At 40.5% G+C, this 22,271-nt stretch overlaps 2 protein-coding genes and 1 long non-coding RNA gene across 4 annotated transcripts; 1 reads left to right on the forward strand and 2 right to left on the reverse strand.

Annotated features, from left to right (window-relative positions):
- Window positions 1-260: 260 nt before the first annotated feature.
- Window positions 261-6,111, reverse strand: macc1 (MET transcriptional regulator MACC1). Its single transcript, XM_023424945.2, has 5 exons — window positions 5,956-6,111; window positions 4,519-4,641; window positions 2,378-4,422; window positions 2,005-2,193; window positions 261-1,876 (listed from the first exon to the last, which is right to left on the reverse strand). The coding sequence occupies exons 2-5, from the start codon at window positions 4,631-4,633 to the stop codon at window positions 1,673-1,675; spliced, it is 2,553 nt and encodes an 850-aa protein (XP_023280713.1). The 5' UTR covers window positions 4,634-4,641; window positions 5,956-6,111; the 3' UTR covers window positions 261-1,672.
- Window positions 6,112-6,149: 38 nt separating this feature from the next.
- On the forward strand, window positions 6,150-10,853 carry LOC147818031 (uncharacterized). Its single transcript, XR_015438377.1, has 2 exons — window positions 6,150-6,325; window positions 10,343-10,853. It is a non-coding gene; the product is annotated as an uncharacterized LOC147818031 (long non-coding RNA).
- A 2,621-nt stretch (window positions 10,854-13,474) lies between these two features.
- Window positions 13,475-16,649, reverse strand: sp8b (sp8 transcription factor b). 2 transcript variants are annotated; one of them, XM_023424936.2, is made up of 2 exons: window positions 16,400-16,649; window positions 13,475-15,918 (listed from the first exon to the last, which is right to left on the reverse strand). In XM_023424936.2, exons 1-2 carry the CDS (start codon window positions 16,418-16,420, stop codon window positions 14,581-14,583), a joined length of 1,359 nt encoding a protein of 452 aa, XP_023280704.1. In that variant the 5' UTR covers window positions 16,421-16,649; the 3' UTR covers window positions 13,475-14,580. The 2 variants fall into 2 exon arrangements, with proteins under 2 accessions (XP_023280704.1, XP_023280703.1); XM_023424935.2 differs by lacking the exon at window positions 16,400-16,649 and adding an exon at window positions 16,126-16,385.
- Window positions 16,650-22,271: the final 5,622 nt, after the last annotated feature.

A 22,271-nucleotide genomic window follows, 5' to 3' on the forward strand; every position in this document is an offset into this window, starting at 1 on the left:
ACTTTTCCCGAGGTGCTTTCAGTGAGCCAAAGTAAAGTCGGCTCAGCATTCTGTGCTCTCTGTTTGATAGAGAACCAGCACACAATGCTCTCAGCTGAAACTAGCTTAAACAAACAGTGTAGAGAAAAGCAAACAGTCAAGAGAAAATCAATGGAAACACTTCAGGGAAAAGACATTTGTTCTGACGGTGTGATTTAACTCTGCGAAAATGGGAAAAATTACAAATGTCACACAAGGTGTTGAATAACATGTATAAGCAGTTTTTGTTATTGGTCTGCACACATGTTTTATTGAGAGACAGCACTCAAGTTGAATTAGCTCTTTGTTGTTTTTAGTAGTAGCCACTGTACTGAATAACATCTTTATTAAAAGGTAAACAGATCAGATAACTTACTGCAGTCAATATTTATTTATATCTTATGCAACACATCTCCATTTCAGTATCAAAAACATCAATGGTCTAGTCTAGAATTTCAGTGACTGAAGGAACAGTGTACTTTACATGGCACCACTCTAAACACTGAGGTTTGCATTTGGCAATAAAAACCAGAATGCCAAAATGTTATGATTACACTGGACTTGACATTATCTGCTTTGTACATATCTAAGTATAAAAATAGCGAGTACACTAAAACGAAAGACAACAATAGTTTATGACACATGTACTGTAAAACAGCATCTTTACAGTTTGTTTACTGGCATCAGGAAACTTAAAAGGCACGTTTCACTTTGGAAGAACATTCTCATATTCAGCCCACAAATCTACAGTAAATATGAGTTAATGTATTGAAACCTTTATGACTGTTAGTCAGCAACAGTGTTCACATTTATTGGTTTTCTGACCCCCTACAAAACTAGGACCTGCAACTCCCACTCATACGAACATGATAAGCTCCATAATAGTGAGGTGAATCCTAATAAAGAGGAACTGAATATAGTTTGTAGGTACATTCTGTTGAATCAGTATGTGAAATCATCTAAAGAAAGATGGAGAGGCTCATTGGCACTGCAGAGGTTACAGCGGTGTAGTATTAAAAATCAAATCAGATCCATAAATAATCGGATAGAAAAAAAAACCATCAGATGCAATGTGCCATTTGGGTGATATAGAGTTGCAGAAACACTCAGTGTACTGGGTATATGATTAAAAGAATGTAATCTATCTGAGTTAATAGTGTCTCAGTTAATAATTACCCGCTTTTCAAGGGTAAAGAAATAATATATTTGAACACATTTCTACATGATAGTTGAGATTACTGCAGGGCGTCAGTTCCTAACTATTGTAGATTTAAGTTTAAACAGGACCGCATTTTCAAAAACTGAAAATAATCCACCAAATTAAATTTTACTTTAAGGCTCTATTACACTGGCAGAGAAATTTCCTTCTGTCTGCAAGATGAAGTGACATTCCTTCACAGCTCAACAATTGTGAGTACATCTGTATAATCACCAAGTGAGATTTGGACATATAGTGCAAGTACCTGACTGAATTTCAAATTCAGTTGTTTCTAATGGTTTGTAAAAAAAAAAAAAAAAAAAAAAAAAAAAAATTAGAAAAGAGTTACAGAAAGAGAAATAGTTAAGTAACATCTTTAACAAAACCTTATGTAACAAAACCTCTCCGCAAGTGCGCGGAGGTCGTCGACGTCACCAGACTGCATTTGCAAAAAGCTTAGCTTTTCGGGTACGCAGAGGCTCGAAAGATGTCGAGACAGTTTGCTGTGATGAGGGCACCAGTCAGCTGCCTCCACTGTCTGGTGGCAGGATTTCTCATTTTGTCCAGGACCAGGTGCAGATCCTGGATCATGTCCCTGTAGCTGTCTCCATAACGCAGACTCCATGAGTACAGGAAGTCGTAGGCAGGCTTCCACATTGACTGCAACAGAACAGTGGATGGTGAATTGATTGGTAAAATAAAGTGCACATCATATTCAATTCAGTCAGATCAGTATCATCTGCTGTATGTCCATTACTTGCTTTGTCAATGTATACCGTTAAACTGACCTGGGGACCAACTTCTCCACTCCTCCCTCGGTGTGGTGCCTCATAGCTGGCTATCTGAATGCTGGAGAGTTTTCCTATCTTCTCAGCAAGCTCCCGCCATCGAACCCCGAGCTCCACAGCAGTGGACAGGATGACTGTGTTCTGAATCAGCTGAGCCACTAGATTCACAGAGTCCATCTTGAGCAGGCCCTAGGATGAAGAACACATACATAAGCTCCTACAAAACCACGGAAAGCACATGATATCACAGCATACAAATTTATTTTTCTTCTTTGCTTATTTGTAAGTTGACACAAGGATTGAATTCTTTTAATTCTTTTATTAACAATTTGAATTTGTCAGAAATGAAAATCTATTGTCTTTCTCTACTCACCACCATGAGTTCATGCAGAAACTTTTTCCTGCTCTTCTCAGCGTGACAGTCTTCCTTCAGCTTTTCCAGAACACACGCCACCTTATCAGCTTCAGTTTCAGCGTGCCTCCGTGTAATGGTGTCCAGCGACAGGTTGCTGTACCCTAAAGCATCAGCAAAGCCTGTCCAACTGGTTATGTGCTCAGTGACCAGTGTCTGGATGGCAGAGTACATGTAAGTAAGCTTCTTGAAGGGCAGCGTCATGTTGTCCAAGAGGACATCTGTGCTGATTTGAATGCCTGTAAAGTCAATCACCTGGTCTCTGGTAATGAGCTTCATGTTTTTGCAGTGAACCAAACCAGTCCTACCTCTCAGAAATCCGATATACCACTCCTTTACTTTTGAATTACCCACCGACCTAACGGTCTCTCTGGAAAGGAGAGCCACAGTGTCCCCCTTGAAGTACTCCAGAAGGTAGTCCACGCGTGGCTGACGTAGAACGGACTTTAGGGCTACACCGTACCACTGTAGGGTCACAGGTTTGTCTTCAAATTTGGGGAAAACTGGACCACTTTCCTCAGGAATGGCCAAGGTTTTTGGCATTTCAGTCTGCCTTTCTATCTGCCTTGGCACTCGCTTTTCTGATCGAATGGGTGCTGCAGAAGGGGAGGGCACCTGGAAATGTGCAGCAGTCGCAGTGTTTGATTCCTTCACTTGTAGGTCTAATTTAAAGGGAGTAATTTCTGTTTTACTGGCACAAGATAATGCAACTGGCAGATGCAAAACTGTTCCTATCTTGAGCTGACTTTGCCTCACTTCTTTCAGTTCGTCCTCAGGTTTGATTTTAAACCCTGAGTCTGTGATGCTAACTCTGACATGCAGGTTATTCAGTTTGTCTGGTTTAAACTGGAGTTTTCCCCAAAGCTGCAGAACAAGCGGAGGCAGGCTCTTGTTGCCTCTACATATATCTGAAAATGGAAGCTTTGGTGGAACCTCCTCATGACAGCAAACCACTATTACTACCTTGAATGATGGATGGATGTACCTGGGACCATAAACTGCTACAGTGATTTGGCGGTGAAGGTAATCCCATACTGATGTAGCAGGGGACTGAATTGCAGAGGCCTCTGCGACTGCAGTCACATAAAAATGTGTTTTCAGATCCTGGAGCTTCATCTGCATCATGTTTTTGTAAATGTAACAATCATCCACTTTTATATAAGGTCCCTCTCTTTTGGTGGACACCATTCCGACCACAGTGGTCATCACCTGACTTAACGGGTCACCCTTCACCTCTCCGGACAGTTTCATCTCCAGAGAGATACACTCCTTTATGTTGATGTTGCTGAGAACCACCTCTAGAAGCGGACTCATGGTCGTCATGTAGTTGTTATTGAGTCCAGGAGGAGGGTCTAGCATTGCTTTCAGTGTCACTTCCTGGACTTCTCCAGGAGGAACGTGGCCTTCCGGGATATGGATGCTAACTTCTGAGTCCGGCAGCTGTACTGACCCTCCAGAGTGGCCGATCCTGCAGATAACCTGAAAGCCGGTGGCCTGTGTCTGAGCCCATCCGGGGCTCTGGCTCATCAGATTTAAGTCCAGGCATGAGCGGGTTAGCTGCCTGTGGCTCAGCCAGGCCATCTTATAGGCCTCTCTGTCGTTCTTCAGCCACTCAAAATCAGGGTTCAGCACTGGCCTGGGCGGTTTGAAGCTGTCCTCCCGTTTTGGCACTTTTCTCTCCAGATCATCCAGAATGTCCGAAGCACTCCTCCACCTTCCAGATCTGTTGGAGACTTTGTGTTTGTTTTCCAAAAAGTTCCCCAAGTTGCCTTCGTCTGAAGATGTGCTGATGTCGTCATCGTTATTTGTGTCCAGGTGTTTTTTACTGTCTTGTTTTGATGTGTTGGAAATATGTTTGTCTGTGCCGCTATGCACAATGTCATCTAAGAAAGGGTTTGATCCAGATAGTTTGTTCCAAAAGGGATTTTTTGTCTGAGATGGATGAGTGACTTCTGGCTGTAAAAGTGGCCACTCAGAGTTCTGTGTGATTCGTGTCACATACCCACCTATAAAAATAAAAAAAAATAGTTTGGTTCTGTTACTGTATCATTATTGATTTATTGTAATTTCAAGCTGTTTATGTTTTAAAATTAGAATTTTACCATTCAGGTTGTCGCTTGTTGAGGCACTGTCACCCAGGTCAATCAGTGTCCCCTCAGATTTACTCCGCATTAGACTACCAACACGACGGAAGGACCTTGTTCTTTCAGCTGCCATATTTTCATCTGAAAATGTCAAAACAACAGTTTCATTTCTCTTTTTTCCATTTAACTAGCAGCTTTTATTAATCTAAAAAAACATTAATTCATTATTTACATTATTCCTTAATTGATCTAACCAGGGGTCAAAATGGATACCCAATATTTTTCCTATTTATTGATATAACTTATCTAAAGCTGAACAACTACTCAATTAATCTATTACCTATTAAACACAAAATTAATTGTCAAAAATTTTGATAATCTTTAAATTAATATTTAAGAAAAATGTCCACAGATCACTGGCTCCAGCTTCTCACATATGAATGCTGTCTGCTTTTCTTTGTCTTCTATCACTATAAAGTTTGGGTTTTGGACTATTGGTTGGACAAATCAAGCAATCTCAATGTGTCAACTTGGATTCTTGAAAATTGTGATGGGCATTTTCCCCTCCTGAACAATTAAGAAAATAATAGGCAGACAAATTGATTAAAGGAATTGTTAGCTGCAGCCCCAAACTTATCTATAAACAGACATATATTTTGAAATGCTGTGACACATGACAACAACAAATCCCTACACAATGAAAGACATGTGAGTACAGTTATTGTTCTGTCTCTGTTTCCTTCCCAGCCCCAAGGTTTCTGCAGGGCTTCTGTCTGTTACAGAAAACTGTTCCAAATGTGGAATAAAGCCTGAGCTCTTCCGTCTGACACTTGTTTGCGTAAAAGGACACTACCCATTCATGACTTGTCACAGTGAGTCAGTCATTAATAATGTGGTTTATTACACCACTGCACAAAAACAGGTTGGTCTTGTCAAGCCTATGACACAGTAGTCGGTTCTCTCGGCGCTTCTTGCTATGATCAAAGTGCAGAGCCACTGTGACTGTACTACTGACAGTAAAAACGTCTATTCTGGTGAAATACTGCATTGCAGACTTACTTTGTAGCCATTCTACTCTATTTCCTGTGGTACAGTATTATTCCTGTTCAATTTTAAATAAACTATTTGATCATATTCATGTGCATGTTTTATATTTTGATTCAATCAGCTGCAAATTTTCCCAAACAAACGTTACATTCATTAATAATTCAAACAGAGCAAGAACTGACTCAGCAGCACGGATTCAGACATAAGAGCTCCAGCTCCACTAACCACAGCAACAACAGCCCACAGTCTCACTGACAAGGGTCAGTGTCAACGCCTCAACAGGTGTGTACAACTATAGTCTGTAGTTACATATTAATAAGCATGTCCTTTCTAGGCAACTCCCTGTTAATAAAATTCGGAAATAAAAACTATTAACTACGAGACAAAGAAAACAAAGACTGCTCTCACCGTCGGCATGAGATGTTCAGAGCTTTTCGGTGCGTTGGCAGGAAAAGAGGTCAGCCCTCAGGCTCACCTCCTCAAGTTACAGCTCTTTACTCTGTTTGCCTCTTAGGTACGGAGCATTTTGGGACTGGAAGTTTAAAGTAACACCGGAACCCTTTTTGGGAGGAGTGGCCTCGTGTGGTTAGTAACTACAACACCCACAATGCACCGCTCTGTTTACGCACGAACACCTGAAACTAAGCGATACCTGTAGTTTCGACAGGAGCCAGAGGTCGGTGATAAGCATGCTAACATTTTGAAAGGCTACAATAACATGCCGTCACACACTGGTGAAGGCTGCGGGCTGACTCACTGAGGAGACACGAGCAACAAGGTTAATCCACACAGTTAGTATTTTAGACTAAAGATAGATGATACATTAAATGTATTTACACTGACGCAGCGTCTGCAGTCCACACAGCGTTGGCGGAATTTGGAAACCTAAAGCAGGTGTTTATATAGCTAATTGTTGTGGTAAATTAACAAAAGAAGGCCAAGCGTAATGTCAGTACTTCCTCCTCTTATTATTTCACAGCCATTCAGCTGATACTCAGTATATAGAGTTTCTTGGGATTTATTGATTTTTACTGTGTCATTATTATCACTGCTGTTTTGAGTGAGTGTAGATGAAAGCCAACATGAACTGAGAGGTTAACAGATCTTAATCTCATCAAGGACAAAAAGTCATGTTATCTCACTGAATACGTTACACAAATTAACTGTGATGAGTGCCAGAATAGATCACTAATTGAGACTGTTAGCTACATCATATTAGAAAAAATATATAACAGGAGATCACAATTTTTGATAGCTTACAGCTGAACCCTTAAGTGCAACAGTTGCATGCCAAAGTGTATGAAAAGTTCTAGCTCCAAATATCCCTTTGGGAGAAGCTTGTTGTTTGTATTACTGTTATCTTTGTTGATGAATATCCTTGCTAAGGTTGAAATGTCCCTTCAGAGCTGTTGTGGTCTTTGGATGAAAGCCCTGGCATCCAAAGGCAGTTGTTCTCAAGGAATGCAACTAAGCACTCTTGAGTAGATTATGAATTTTCATGTAGCGAATATGGTCAGTGGCTGCAACAGTCTGGACTTTAGCATGACTAATTCACATCCCCTAGTGCAGAAGTGAAAGTATTTTGTAAACTATCTGATTGAGCATCAAAAACCCATTAAATTACAGTTATGTTTACTGCTTTTGTTTTGTAGCCAAATTTCCCATGCATGCATGATGTTGTTAACTTGAGTTAACATGAAATAGACAAAACCTGAGTACTTCTCACATTCCACCAGAACACAGTTGCAGTAATTTCATTATCAGCGCAGAGTCTGATCACTCTGTAGCAAGTATCTGAAACAAAAGATAGTGTACATCTGTGAGAAAACTCTGCTCTCTTGTGGCTGTTTTGAGAATGAAGATGTCACAGGATCGTGTAATATTCACTATTTTTCTTATTTTCCACAAATCCCATGAAAAGTCCAAAACTAACAATGAATTGATTTGTACTCACAAGTGTTGTGTGTGTATCCAGAGCTTGATATAGCTTATTCCTCTGTGCCATTAACACAGAAAAACACATCAGTGTAGTAATTTACTCCTGTCTTCAGTAACATTTGCCTAAAACTACATTGCTTAGCTCTTTTGGAATTTACTGAGGCTTTTTTTAAAAAGTAGATAAGATAAATAAGAAAGTATTGAAAGAGAAATTAACATCTTTTTGGCTTCAGTCTTATGGGATTTGTTGACAAAACAAAGAAGAAAAATATTGAGTAACGCCAGACTCATCCTTTAACACATTAGGCTTTTCTCACAAAATAAATTTTACATGTCAGAGCAGGAAAAGTGGAGGTGTAGGCCACATAATAAAGGTTTTTGATGGTTGAATTCTATTTAGCTGCGTCAGTTTCAGGGTCCTGGTGTTGTGCATGCTGAATCCCTGTCACACTGTCATGGATTACTGGGACATTTGAATAGAATAGAGCCATTGTTAGTGTTTTTTTTTTTTTATTTCTACGACAAATGAAAACATGCGAAAGGTCTTTTACTAATAGTAAGTTTGTCATGATTCATTGGTATGTTTGAAAGCAACAATGTAAGTACAAATGACCTGCTTGAACTTGCATTATTGTGCTGTTACTGTATGTTCTGTATGTTGCCTGTGAATAAGAAGATCACTAAATATAAACAGTGAAACATGTTCATATTTTGCAGATGATTGGAATGAGGCCTTTGCTATTTGTCTTTATACTTTAACAATCAGCTCCTAAATATTCACATTGCAATTGTCCCCCTTACATAGTTTTACTTCTCTTTATCCTGAAAATAATATTTCTGTGGGTGCACTATGCATTGAATTTTACAGATGTCTTTTGTTTTTGCAGCAACATTAACCAAGTCTTTCCTCCCTCACCAGATCTTTCATTTTCAATAAATCTTCCATTTACAGTTGTTGTTTTATAGTATGAAAACATTTACATTTCTCAAATTAGGCTGATTGTCAAGTTTCTAATAAAGTTAAGAGTTAATGTAATCTTTTATACAAAGCCACTGAACAAAGTACTAAACCCCCTGAATAAGGAAATACATTACAACAGTTAGAATAACTGTTTCTCTGAGAAGTTGATATTTTGTAGATAATGAGTTTGAGTTGGTGTCGTAGCCTTACATTTTTGTGTCACTTGGTGGAGCCATTTCTCCACTGTTCACTTGTGCAGACATGTCAGTGGTTTATTTTATTTTATTATTCCTAAACCAGAGAGTGGGCTGAGGTTGTATTTGTCTGTTTTTGATTTTCACCAATCCAACCAGTAAGTAGAAGCAGAGGTCGTGATTAAAACACTGGTGAATATATGGTTGTTTTAAAAGACCAAAACAGAGCTGTGTAAAACTCGGTGTACTACTGTAAGTATGAGCTGATGAAATACACGTCAATAGGTATTAAAAGGCAAACAAGCTCATGTTCAGCAGCGATGAAGCTTTTTGATGGTCAACAGGGAATCTGCTTCTCTGTTATTATGCAGCAATAGCATTTCAGTGTAATTCTGCTGTAGTGATTATGGCTGCAACTAAAGGATTGTATTCACTATCAATGAATCTGCTAATTATTTTCATGAGAACTCAATCAATCACTGGGTCTAAAACATCAGAAGATGGTGAAGATTGTCTATCACAGTTTCTCAGAGACCAAGATGATGCCTTCAGTTGTCAAAAGCAGCAAATCTGCACATTTGAAAAACTTTAACCATCAAATGTTTGACATTTTCTGCTTGAAAATTGACTTAAATGATTCAGCGATTATCAAAATTGTTGGCAAAAAGTCAGTCAGTGGATTTACTAATAGATAAATCATCTAATTTGATGTCACAAATCTTTCAGTATGTACAGCCGTATGGCGTTTCTTGTTTGTCTGTGTCATTGTGCTAGGGAAGTTTCAGTAAACCTATTTGTGAAGGTTTAGACATTTTGTTAGAAAAAAAAACCCCTAACCTTAACCCATCTCCTTCACCTTCACCAGGATGAAGGTTCAGGCCTTACCTGCTGGCTTGAATCTTCATCATGAGTGTCAATTACTCGATGTCTTCTCTGAAGCAGTCTTTATAGCACATTTGTGCTGCATTAAATGTGATAATTTCTTTTAATCTCAAGTCGTGCTTATTGTGGTTTACGTGAGTTTCAAACAGCCTCAAGCCATTTAAGGGCATTTACACTGATTTCACAGGACAAAAATACATATTTGCCTCCCTTTCGATGAAGATGTTCCCTCAGAAGTTTGTTGTCAGGTAGAAAAATAGATCATTTTCATTCTGTACTGAACTTGAACTCACTGAGTTTTTAGACATTGATGCAATGAAGCCATTAAACTGAGATCACTAGTATAGCAAACCCGCAGAGCTTTTCACATTGAGGTTGAATCTGTGCGTATTCCACTCACTTAGACAGGTGAAACACCACCCATGACGTAAATGGATGTAAATTGCTGAAAGCATTGTATAAGGGCACCCCTGTCAGTGTTACAGCAATTACTGTTAATTATTTTGACTAAACTCTGAACCTTGTCAAATTGCCTTTCCCAGGAGATTGGTCGGTTTGATGACAATGACAGTGTGGTTGGGGGTTTTAACCACAAAATTGGCCACAGATGCGTAATCGGTGAGAGGTGTTACCACAACACTATGATTTGCTGGTTGAACTAGAAAACCCAATATATCTTTTCATATCAATAGCAGCTGGTTTTTCCATGTGGACTCAGTCAAGACTCTGATCCGTCTTAGATTTTATTAAACAGAATGCAACCTCAAAATCACTGATACATGCAGAGTATATGATATTATTTCTCTTTCCTGTTTTCTAGGTGACTGCCTTGCAGCTGGGTTGGCTGCCAACACGCTGTGGGCTCCCACAGTAGCTGTTACTGTGGCCTTCATCCACAGTTGGCAGCTCATCCTCCTGGCGTCCATGCCCTTCCTCTTCTAAGGCCAGTTTAATTCAAATGAGGACAGCGACGGGACATTCCTCTGAGGACCAGGTGACGCTGCAACAGTCTGCAAAGGTGCTAATAACATGACAACACAAAGCTGCACTCTGAGACACCGGGCCAAAATGACTCTGTCCATATTTAATGATTACTTTTTGGCTCTTTATATTTTAGTCATGTGTTGAGCCAGTGTCTTGAGTGTTTTTGACAGAAAATTTTGTTTTTTTTCTCAAATGTTCAAGTCTTAAATGTAAAACATATATTACTTCACACATTTTAATAGCAGGTTATAGTTCTGTGGTATGTTGCTGGTTTACTTTTTCCTTGAATTAAACAATGTTTTCCTTTTTTATGTCTAAAATAAACCAGTGTGAAATAAACAAAGAAAGCTAATAAGTCAAACCTTATGATGAAAAGAAAACTTGGCAATATAGCTAAGTATACATGTTTTCCCCTCAGTCCTTTTTCTTGTGAGAGCGGTGAGCAGTCTTTTTCTTTTGTCCCTTTATAACAATAAATGCAAGCAAAACATCTAGTCAGAGCACAGCAAAAACAACATAAAGCCTCTAAGTTGCCTTAAGTACACAAGGCACCCAACTACAAAACCTTTGACCTTAATCTCTGTTTGTAATTCATTAGTATTTTTATGAATATTGAAAACTGATTTTCTTCAAGGGGCTTTTGATCTGAAAAGAGGAATCTGCCTTCGACCATTAACTGCACTAAATGTCTCTTTAACCCAGTCTCCCACGGCAAAGGGCTTCACTGACCCAGCAGACGCAGAATTTCTTCAAAGGCCATCTGCTCTTCTCTTTCACTTCCCCCTCACAAACTTGATTTGGTTTCACCTTTAACTTTGACTGTTGTCCCTGCAGCATTTTGTGCTTGACTCCACCATCGCAGACAAAGTATGAACAGAGGAGAGCAGGCGGGAGAGCAGGCTATAAAGGTAGAACTTCATCTGTCTGAGCAGGTATGTGCACATGTGTCTGCAATCGTATATAGTAGTTTGTTTAAGAAGGAAATTAAGGCAACTAAATGTTCACTGTACCGTCATGGGGATTTGAGATGTCCTAATGTACTGCTACTAAATGAGTCATCCTCGGCACTGGAGGGCTAGAGGGTGAGTGACACACCTTGAAGGCCTTAAATCTTTCATTTGAATGTAAGTTGTAACGCAGAGACAGCAGAGTAGCTAAATGTAGAAGTTCTAATGTCTCCAGACTGTCCATCAGTCCTAACTGACACACATCGAAGTCAGACTTGTTGCACTTTTGTCTCCTTGTCATCCATAATTCAAGTGTGATTCAAAACAACCAGTCACTTGTGATCAACTTATATTCCCCTTATTAATGCACATATCTGATCATATTGAAACAGACACCCGGAATAGTCTCATGTGTTTTGCTCCTGTTGAAATCAAACTTTTTGGTCTAAACAAACAGTTAAAAGTATAAAGATTCTTGCTAAAATAATTCAGAATGAGCTTTCTATGAAACCCCATACCAGATCCCCAAACCACAAGCTGCTCAGGATAAGTGGTTCAACGTCGGGCTTTAAATTGCTGTTGGTTGAAAGAGGAAAGCGCTAGATGGCGCTACAGAGCTGTGTGTGAAAAGCAGACGAACAGAAGTTTGAAAGATACTGGCTTTTAGTTTCTTCCTCACTGAGAGCTCATGGAACAGAAAACACTGGACATTGTAGACATGAAAAATATAACAGATAATAAAAAGATCTTATGATCTTAAGATCTTTTTTTTCTAACGCAGTTCAAATGATCCATGGCTCCGCAGAAGGCACGCTACCACGTATGACTGCATGCGGAAATGTGATGTGCTAAAACCCCAGAAACAAGTGGGGAATAATTTAAAATAGGATAAACCTGGGTTATCTCTATTATCAAATGTGCGTGACAGAAAATACAAAATCCGAGTTGCTTCCATAAAAGGAAAATAACCTAAGTGTGTGACCTCTGTCCAGGTAGCCTGTTTAAAAAACGTAAAAGAGATAATAAAGATAAACCATTTGCTATAAAATAAATGTATACATGTAAATATGTTGTAGTTTCTAAAAGTTTATAACCTAATGATTATTTTGAATTTCAATAATTGGAAAGTTATTTAATCTATAACTTCAGATCAAGTCAGACTGAGCCCAGCCTAAGAGGGAACAGGACTCCTCGCCACAAAATCCGTTTTTGTTAAATTGTGTTTATTTCACTATATTTAAATATTTATAAACTGTTGTCAATAATATAAGCATTAAGATATTAAAACAAACCCGCTCCGCATTTATTAACAGCACAATTTAAACTGAACAAAAATCGAGTGTGTTTTAGAAGAATGTCCGGTGAGCGCATCCAAGTTTGATCACAAAGATAAGCACTTCAAGATAAAGTTTTTTTTCTTAATTTTGTAACCAAAAAAAAAGAAAAAAAAAAGATAAAATCAGAATCAAAAATTTAAATTGTAGTATGTTCCTTTTAAAAGACCGTGACCTAAGTGATATTTACCACACAGTAATGAAAGATGAATAAAGCAGTTAACGCGTGTAGTTTGATCTGTGGTCACTTCGGCCTCAGAGAAGTTTGAGGTTTCATTTTCACGCTTAATAAGAAAACAGACATATGGCGAGAATAATGTGATTTACCTGAATTTAAATTCCTAAAACACTGACTTTGTCCTTTTTCCTTTTTTTCTTTTTTATTTAACAGATGCCCTATTTAATTGCGCAATTCTATGATTGAAATGTAAATTAATTTCTGGGTTAGGCCCTGATGTTGCTACAGGCCCCTTTTCCCACCTTGGCCTGGAGAACCTGTAAAAACCAGCTGTACACGGAAATCATGAAACTCAGTATCTACAATATCTCACATTAGTGAAAGAAAATACATAATATCATATAATATAAAATGATAAATTCTAGGCAACTATGATTGCAAACTTTCTGGTCTGCCGGTGAAAAATAGATTTTATCGACTCAACAATCAAACAAACTGAGTCGATCAACTGCTTCTGAATTCATACTGACTTTATTGAGTGGCTTACATAAAAAGCCATTCTCGGAGAGAAAAAAAATATCATTGTAAAATTAAAATCACTTTACAACATGCTTACTTAAATTAAATGAGTGGGTAAACAGTAAATGATTTCAAAACCTTACAAATAAATTCAAAGTGCGCCTAATGATAGACCCCTAAATACAAGAAAACTCGTGGTTAAATATAACTCCCCACAATACATTTCATATCATGTCAAAGAAAAATCCAAGTACATTTCCGTATATTTTCAAATATTTACTAGAGTCCATATACAACTAGAAATACCTATACAAAATCGTCTCCTGGACAAATACATTACTCACCTTTACATTGGGCTGTAATTATTCTAACCTACATTTCTCATTATATACAACACATTTTGCAGCGAAGTGAAGTGACCTCGACTGGCCTACTTACAAACTTGGAGCACAAACTGTAGGCTGTGGAGTGAATAGCAATATGTGATATAAACCTACAACTGCTCCTCCATTATCAAACGGTTGATGGGATCAGACAGATATATAATGAAAAACCACCCCATCCCATATCTTACCATACTCTACAGGTAGGCTATTTGTCCCTACCGAGCAGTCCATCCACGGGGACAAAAACAATTTCTCCTGCTCGATAATAAAGTGCCAGAGTTTGGTTTTGAACAATATGAATGACAGCAGTAACACAACTTTGCAGGCCCTAATTTTTTCACAGCAGTGTTTTCTATCTTTTGTGTCTCATACCCTGGGAAATAAAACATCAAGAGTTGTCAGGATCAGGCTGCAAAAAAAGTTTGAGTTGTGCCCTGTCCCAGTGTGCCCACGATAACTTGTTTACACTTTCACACCGCATATGTATTAATGAGAAGTTTCTGATGGTACAGCTATGAAATTATGCAATTAGTAGTCTTAAACACTTGGAAAAAGTCAAAGAAACGCATAGGCCTATTTTCTCATTAAATGACAACACTCAGGATGAAACATTTGGCATACACCAAAGTATGTCCACTTTCATGTCCTCTCGGACAACTCCTCCACGACACTTTGCTGTTGTACAGTTTTTACTTCACTGAGTAGGAGTTTTAGAGGCCGTTCATGCCTACTCCCTGGGTTGACTCAGGTGGGTGCAACAGGTCGGGGGAATGGCACGGAGGGCTTCCCGGCGCGCTGTGCTCGCTGTCGGTATCGCTCCCCCTCTTCCCTCCGCTGCCCCCGGAGCCAGAGCCGGCGGATCCTCCGGCGCTGTGAGTTTTTACATGTTTACTCAGGTGATCGCTCCGCATAAATCTCTTGTTGCACACCGGACAGGCGAATCTTTTCTCCCCGGTGTGTGTGCGTAAGTGTCGCTGGAGCTCGTCGGAGCGCGTGAACCTCTTCCCGCAAAAGAGCCAGTTGCACACAAACGGCCTCTCGCCGGTGTGCCACCTCAAATGCGCCTTTAGGTGCGACGTTTTCCCGTAAACCTTCCCACAGCCGGGGATGTGACAGCTGTGGAGACCCTTTCTCCGCAGGCTGGCGCCCGCCGGTCCCAGTCTCTCCGCCTCCTGGCAGTTTGGACAGTCGCAGGTGGCTCTGCCCGAGTACCGGCGGGCAGATGACCTCGGAGACCCCGCTAAAGATGCAGGTGGACCCCCGGAGAGCATAGTCCCCCCTGCCCCGGTTAATGGAGAGGGGCTTGTGTCCGGATATGAGCTTAACACCGGCTTGAAACCGTCCATCAGGTGCTGGCCGGTTGTCAACAGGTGTGGAGAGGGACTTGTACTGAAAGCAGAGTGACTTAAACTCGAGTAATCAGAATTATATCCGCCCAGAGGAGAGTGCAAGGAGGTCTGGAGTCCACCGGAATGTAAGGACGTTTGTAGTGCTGCTCCATTAGGGTTTTGAACATCAATCCATCCCGCTCCCACATCCCACCACGCAGAGGCTCCGGTGGTCCCGACCTCTCCTGTGGGGATGCCGGGATGAGACGATTTGAACCAGGACTCGTAGGGATGCGCCACGCTCATCCTCGGATAGATGCCCTGCAAACTGTCCACTGAGGTGTGCACCTTGGAGATGAAAACCGGCTGGTGGCTGGACTCTTGGGAGCTGCTCGAAACGGAGGCTTGGAACACAGAATAGTCGTTTCCAAAGTGTGAACTAGACGAGCTACCAGACGTGAGGGAAAAAGCACTGGATCCCGTGGAGCTGTTGGTGCCGAAAGAGTCCGAGATGCCGGATCCATTACGGGACACCCCGAAACCGGACAGGCCGGATCCGAGGCTGCAGCTGCTCGCAGCGGCTCTTTTCCACGGGTGGAAGCCTTTTCCAAATGAAGAGGAATTATCCGAAATAGTGGACGGTGAAGGGCTCGGACTCCCTATTTTGTTACATGTTGCAGCTAACATGGCTAAAGGAGTCGATCCTAACCTCGGCTCCTCCTGAAAGGACAAGAAAAGCTGTAAGTGACAGATCAGTTGAACAACAAGTTGAACGGGTTCATTCCATAGCTATATTTTAATGCAGCATTTCAGCTCGACACAGAAGTAGGAGCAGTTTAAACAGTTGTCTAATAAGATATGGCTTTGATTTCTTCTTTCTTTTTTTAAGTCTGGAAATCATTACATTAGATTATTATCACTTCCTACCTGGACAAACAGAAAGCAGACAACTGAAATGCGACACACAGCGCTCACAATCGCATGCCAGACAAGACACGAAGAAAAACATGCGTGTTTTGAGCACCAGTAGGAACTTCTATCGCGTCTACACAGCCTCAGCCTTCTCATACGAACCGCTTGCTGAAAATATAAGCAGCGCACTGGCTTTGCTGTTACTTTGCGGCCGGCTGTAAGTTTAATCCCCCTCCACCGGACAATGACAAGAACTAATTAAACCAGTAAGAAAGTCCTTTAGACTCACCCCTAGAAGTGAAGTTGCCATCACACAAAAACACTGCCCTCCTCAGAGGATCTTTTTATATTTATGAATCAGAGCACTGTTTTTTTTAGAGGTGTGCAATACAATGATGTGTTCCGCCCATTCTTCCACAATTGTAGGCTCCTCTCCGGCTTTGAAGTGCCGCTGTGACACGGGCGACCAATCAGCGGCTCTGTCCCGCCGCACTGCCACACACTACCGTGAGGTCATCAATAGAGCGCCTCAGACAGCTCTCCACCCTCCTCCACCCACCGCCCCCTCCATAATAAAAGACAGCGGAAGGAAGGTAAAGTTAAATGAGAGTGAATTAGGAAGGAGGAATTAGGGGGCCACTTTATTGAAATTTTACAGAACATCACATTCCATAAATTTGAGGGAAGAGGGATGATGACCTGTGTCTGGTGCTATAGCTGGTGGTAGGTAAATAATAATAATGGTAATAATAATAAATAAAAAAAAAGCTTGGTAAAGTATGACTGCACCACTAACAAAAACAAAACATTCACTTTTTTATCACGTTTTTTTTTTTTTTTTTTTACATTTTCAGATCATTCAAATGCTCCTTACCACACACGAAATTATCTCAAGCGAAAAAGTTTCATGTAAACTCTTTTCCACCAAATATAAACGTGAATAAAGTTTAAGTGGGTCAGCTGAACCTCACCCTCTGCATGTGTGTGTGTTTACAGGTTCAGTGCAGTACTTCACCTTTTTGTGTTTTATTCCATGTTTTCTTTCTTTCTTTCTAATTTTTTTTTGCATTTTGCATTTTGCATTTTGCTCATCAGAAACTTACTCTGGCTCTGACTTAATTTACCCCGCTGGGTTTTTAAATCTTTTCACCTCATAAGAGTTAATATACACAAACTATTACACAAGATAAAAAGGCTGCATTGTTCTAGTCGTGGACCTATATTACACCGTCTCCAACTTTCACATTACTGTAATTGTGTTCAATTATCTTGACAGTTTTGATTAAAACTGGTAGATGGTGCAGCATTCCGCAGCAGGATGATTCATTTTGTTATTTAGTGTAAAACAGGGGATGAGGGGCTGATGTGGTTAACCTTGGAACATTTTCAGCCTCAAAATTACAAAATTCAAAAATGTGGAATTTTCTCGGAGGGGTTATTGGCAATATAGATAATGTTGGTGCCTCACGTTATAAGTGGGATTATTTATGAATGTAAGTGATTGCACTCTGTGTCAGGCTGAAAATAAAATGATAAGCTGGTTATATTGAATAGGCTCATCACTTTGCCCACTGACATTTGTTAAATCTATAGAGGAAGCTCCTGTTACATAATAAGAACTTGTAGGCAAAAACGTGTGTTGAACCCTGGGACTCTCTGTGGGCGCTATTAGCATGCAGTCTGCACTGGAAGCATAAATTTCATTTGAATTTCAAATTTAATAACGCAGGAGGTTTTTAATCATCCGCAGTTTTATTTGTTTGATATTAACATGCTTATTGACCGGGTCTGTTGACCAGCTTGGTCATTACAGGACAGGGAAAAGTTAATTAAAACGACCAGGGATTATTCATCACATCATCTGCCTAACCCATGTCGCTTCCTTTATTACACAGCGTGATCGATGGACTATCTGATTAATTCTTGTGTTTCTAGGATTGGACAACAGCTTTTTGGATTAATTTACATCGCTTTACCTTCAGCTGTAAAAAAAAAAAAAAGATATAACAGCCAAAATGTTGCACAGTCAAAAAACAAACTCTGAAACAGGTGCAGCAACACGGACATGCAGTTATCTTAATTATTATTCTGATAGCACATGTGTTTCACATGTCCATTTCACAATAGTTACCAATATAGAAACCATTTTTAACAATTTACTGACATGTACCAAACGGGTAATTAACTATCTTTATTTGAAGTTATTCTGCTTGTTCTCAAATTAACGCATCAGGCGTCGATTTAATTATTTTAGGGGAAAATTAGAAATCAGGATAAGCCATAAATTTATATTAAAGCAAGGAAAGATTTTAGATAATCGGGGGGGAAAAACCCCTCCAGAAACACACACACACACACACACACACACACACACACATACACGTACACACACACACATCCACACACAAGTCCACTTGGCTTATTGACGTTGCAGATAAGAAAGAAACTGTATCGATCTGGTCGTCGCTCGTTCATTATTTTATTTCCGTCAAACTAACCAATCACACCAGCTATCGAAAAATCATAACAGGCTGCGAACATTATGTAACAGTGTTTAAAGGGCGAATAAAATGTGACAAAGTATAATGGCGAGAATAAAACCTACATACCGTGCTCCTCCGCTCCGCAGTGCATTGATTGACCCCCGACGTTTGCTCTCAGCAGAATACAACAGCACATCTCCTGCAGCCGCTGAGACTGTGGACCATGCCAGAGAAATGTTACACTGGCAATTCAGTCAGGATTAACTTTGGAAATTCCCACCGACCCCTGTTTCCCCTACATGCACATACACTCACAACGGTTGTATAAAGATACACATATAATTATTGTTGTTATTTACAATCTATTTTAGTTTATATTTCGGCATAAATATGTGTGGTGAAACTGCTTTTCCCCTTTCTTCTGGCTCTCAGAGGGCATGGTCACTCATGCTATTATGATAGTGATTTTACGCATTTGGAAAGCAAGGTATGGGCTTCAGCTACAGGGGACATGTTGTTCCGCTGATGACAAATTACCAAGTGATCATACCAGCAAGACTGATGTCAGAGGTCAGTGTGATAACTCCCCGACAGGAAACATCTTGCTGCTGAAGCCACCAGAGATTCAAGAGATATTTAATCCACGTGTGCTTTCAAAATCGGATTGTCTAATTTATTCCTAACGTACTACTTCTCCAAAAAAACAAAAACAAAAAAAAACAAAAAAAAACCCTCTTTTGTTGCCTGTTGCGTTCAGCAGCTAGAGGGTTGGTCCTAGTTCATATGGTGTGCACAGGTTGTTCTTATCGCGCGGCTGTAACTGTAAGCCGCATTGAACAGATGTCCCTATTGAAGGCTTTCTTCTCCTACACACATGGGCCATATTACCATCATGAAATCAAACTCAAAACCTGTCCCTTTCGCCACCATAATGACCGAGTTATTCTGGGCCGCTGAGCACGAACAAAGTGTGTTCAATATTGCGTGCTCCAGAATCACTCCGCTTAGAGAACCGGGAGAAAAAGGAGTCAAGCCAGAGACACAGAACTAGCCTATACTTTAGTGTGGAGATTTACAAAGCAGCTCGATAATCTGAAGGCCTCCTTATCAAAGATTTTGCTGGAGGAAAACCGAAGGTAATCACTTGTGTCTGTCCACAGCAATTAGAAGACTGCTGTGGCTCAGGCAGCATATAGTCATAATAATTACTCCATTTTTCTGCACAGTTATTTTTAAAATAGAAAGATATAGGGTACATTATTAAAACGCTGGTATTAATTGATAACAATTACAGACTATTACAGATTATCCTTGAGGAAATTTAGTGCACTGTTATTATATTATAAAGAAGAGACAGATAGATAGATAGATAGATAGATAGATAGATAGATAGATAGATACTGTGGTAGCAGGCACTGTGTAACTGTATGCAGTAAAGTATGCAGAGCAGAGAGTAAGAGAGCAGGGTCTGTTGGTTGTTGTTTTCTCTATTCACCAGGAGGTTGGAAAGAGCAGATGTCCGTCTGCACGGTGAGCTGCCAAGTGGGTCCGGAGCAGGGCAGCCACAGACACAAGGGCCCAAATGGTGTGACAAAAGATGTGCAGGAAGCCCCTCTCCGCCTGGGTGAGCCACAGAGAGGGTCTCCCCTTCCCTGCCAGCCTGCAGGGACACTCACAACACGAGCCAGAGAGCAGTGGCAGCAGAGCCATGTGTTACCGGCTGGGATGCATGGTTCACCAACACTCATATTCACACACACACACACACAAACAAATACACACGCATATGCAGGAATGCGCACATATACAGGCCCATCCCACCCTGCGCTGCCATCGTTGCATGTTGCACTCACTCTAAAACATACACGCATTAATGCTTTTTGTAAAACCTACATCCATCTATCTATTTTTGAATGTATTTATCTATCTATCTCAGTATTTTATCTAGCTTGGAGACTTGGTGTCTTTTTTTCCTTCGCCCATGAGGTCATGAAAAGAGGGTGAAGAGGCCCTGAAAGTGTTCCAAGCACAGGTGTGCAGCATGGCCCGCACTGAAGGGGTGCACTGAACCATAAACAATGATATAAATGTCTGGCAAATAAAATGGCTAGTTAACAATCTTTTGACTGCTCTAACCTCTGAGCTTTTGTCGGGTATCGATCAGCCAGCTGTTCCTGGCTTTGTCTGGCAGGACGGGAGCCTATGGTTCCTCCTGGGATGAATGGAAAGAGCAGCCAAAAAACTTTCTTTTTGCTTTTCAGGTTGAGGCTGTTTGCAACAAAAAACAAAAATGAAAACGAGAAGCAGTTAATCACCAGCAGTGGGTAAAAGATTTTTATATGCATCACATTCACATAAAATAAAATCATAGAATCAACATGTCCAGCTCTTTAAAATTGCTTTTTGTATTGAACAACCCTGGGCGCTGGCTTCTTTGTTCACAGTTGCCATGTTGCTGGTTTACATGGAAACCATGTAAATGGTAATTTGAATGGGCATAATTTGCCTCCCTGTATTAAGATAATTGTATGTTAAATAACGAACATCCTCAGAATTGCAGTGGGTCTCATGTGATGGGTCTTGTCACGCAAATATGTCAAGACAGGGTGCTAATGATCCGTCTCAGCACTTGTCAGTCAAAACACGGATGACGGCAGCAGCAGTGACGTTCTCTGGCCAGGACTTTATAGTTCAGGTTATATAGTGGCTCTCAGTGCTCTCCTGCTAGCGTTAGAGCCCACCACAGTCTGTCTGGGTTGTTTGCTCTTCTCTCACCATAAGACTGTGTGTCTATTGTGAAAATAAACCAAGTTGAATAATTTATTTGGGAATATGTTGGATAGCGTCGTTGGATGTTGTGATCTGTATTTCCCGTGCCACTCGTTTGCTTGGCTGAGGTGATAGATTACAGTGTTTCAAACGCAGGCTGTGTATGATAAACAGAGATAACAGTGCATTTTGCCGCCATTTGCCTCGACTTCTACATCTGTGGGCCGTGAGGTCGTCTTATTGACTTTCACTGAGCCCAACATTGCACTTTGTCAGTGTGAGCGGCAGTCTAAGAGACAGGCGGGCGAGGCAGTCATACAAAGTGAAGTACTTAGGATTAGCCCTGGCTCTTCAAGTTTCAGTAATTATCCTCCTGGAGGCATTCTTGCTGTGTTGGATAATAATGGAAGTCCGGGTGTACGGCTGTCACCTCTCAAGTGTGGGTGGAGGAAGCCAACGAGAGGCGCAGGACAGAGAAATGTTTGCTTTTCTGTTATGTCATCCGAGGAGCACAAGAGTAAGGCAAACTTGTATTGTTCCCTGAGAGCAGATGAAGCTGCATAACAACAACATGCTTAACATGTGGCACACAACTTGAAATCTTTTCAGCTGCGGATGTGATAATGAAACATATTCCCCAAAGGTGATAATGTGCTTTGAGATCAAGTGTAATTACCAAGTGTCATGCATGTGTTTTTGATAAACAAATCTGTTAAAACACACAGTCGCATTATTTGTTGAGAGGGATTGGTGTTGATGACATTTGCAAGCTGCACTTTCCACTTCTCTTGTCAGATATTCACATAGGAAGAATAACTTTGTATATTTTTTTCCCCCCGATCCGGACATGCTGTTTATATATCGCATTATCTTTAAAGTTACATTCTAGTGTATGTTGGAATAGAAAGG

This window comes from Seriola lalandi, unplaced genomic scaffold (assembly GCF_002814215.2).
Source record: "Seriola lalandi dorsalis isolate HSWRI2012SDOR001 ecotype SW California unplaced genomic scaffold, Sedor1 jcf7180002054762, whole genome shotgun sequence".
NCBI classification, from domain to species: Eukaryota; Metazoa; Chordata; class Actinopteri; order Carangiformes; family Carangidae; genus Seriola; species Seriola lalandi.

What these genes read in the sequence shown, in the direction of transcription:
- macc1 (XM_023424945.2), bottom strand. Translation starts at nt 4,633, where the DNA reads ATGGCAGCTGAAAGAACAAGGTCCTTCCGTCGTGTTGGTAGTCTAATG. An exon ending in AACAAGCGACAACCTGAATG is followed by an intron (nt 4,423 to 4,518) that starts GTAAAATTCTAA and finishes TTATTTTTATAG; the next exon opens with GTGGGTATGTGACACGAATC. An exon ending in TTCTGCATGAACTCATGGTG is followed by an intron (nt 2,194 to 2,377) that starts GTGAGTAGAGAA and finishes TCTTCATCCTAG; the next exon opens with GGCCTGCTCAAGATGGACTC.
- sp8b (XM_023424935.2), bottom strand. Translation starts at nt 16,266, where the DNA reads ATGAGAAGGCTGAGGCTGTGTAGACGCGATAGAAGTTCCTACTGGTGC. An exon ending in TCTGCTTTCTGTTTGTCCAG is followed by an intron (nt 15,919 to 16,125) that starts GTAGGAAGTGAT and finishes TTGTCCTTTCAG; the next exon opens with GAGGAGCCGAGGTTAGGATC.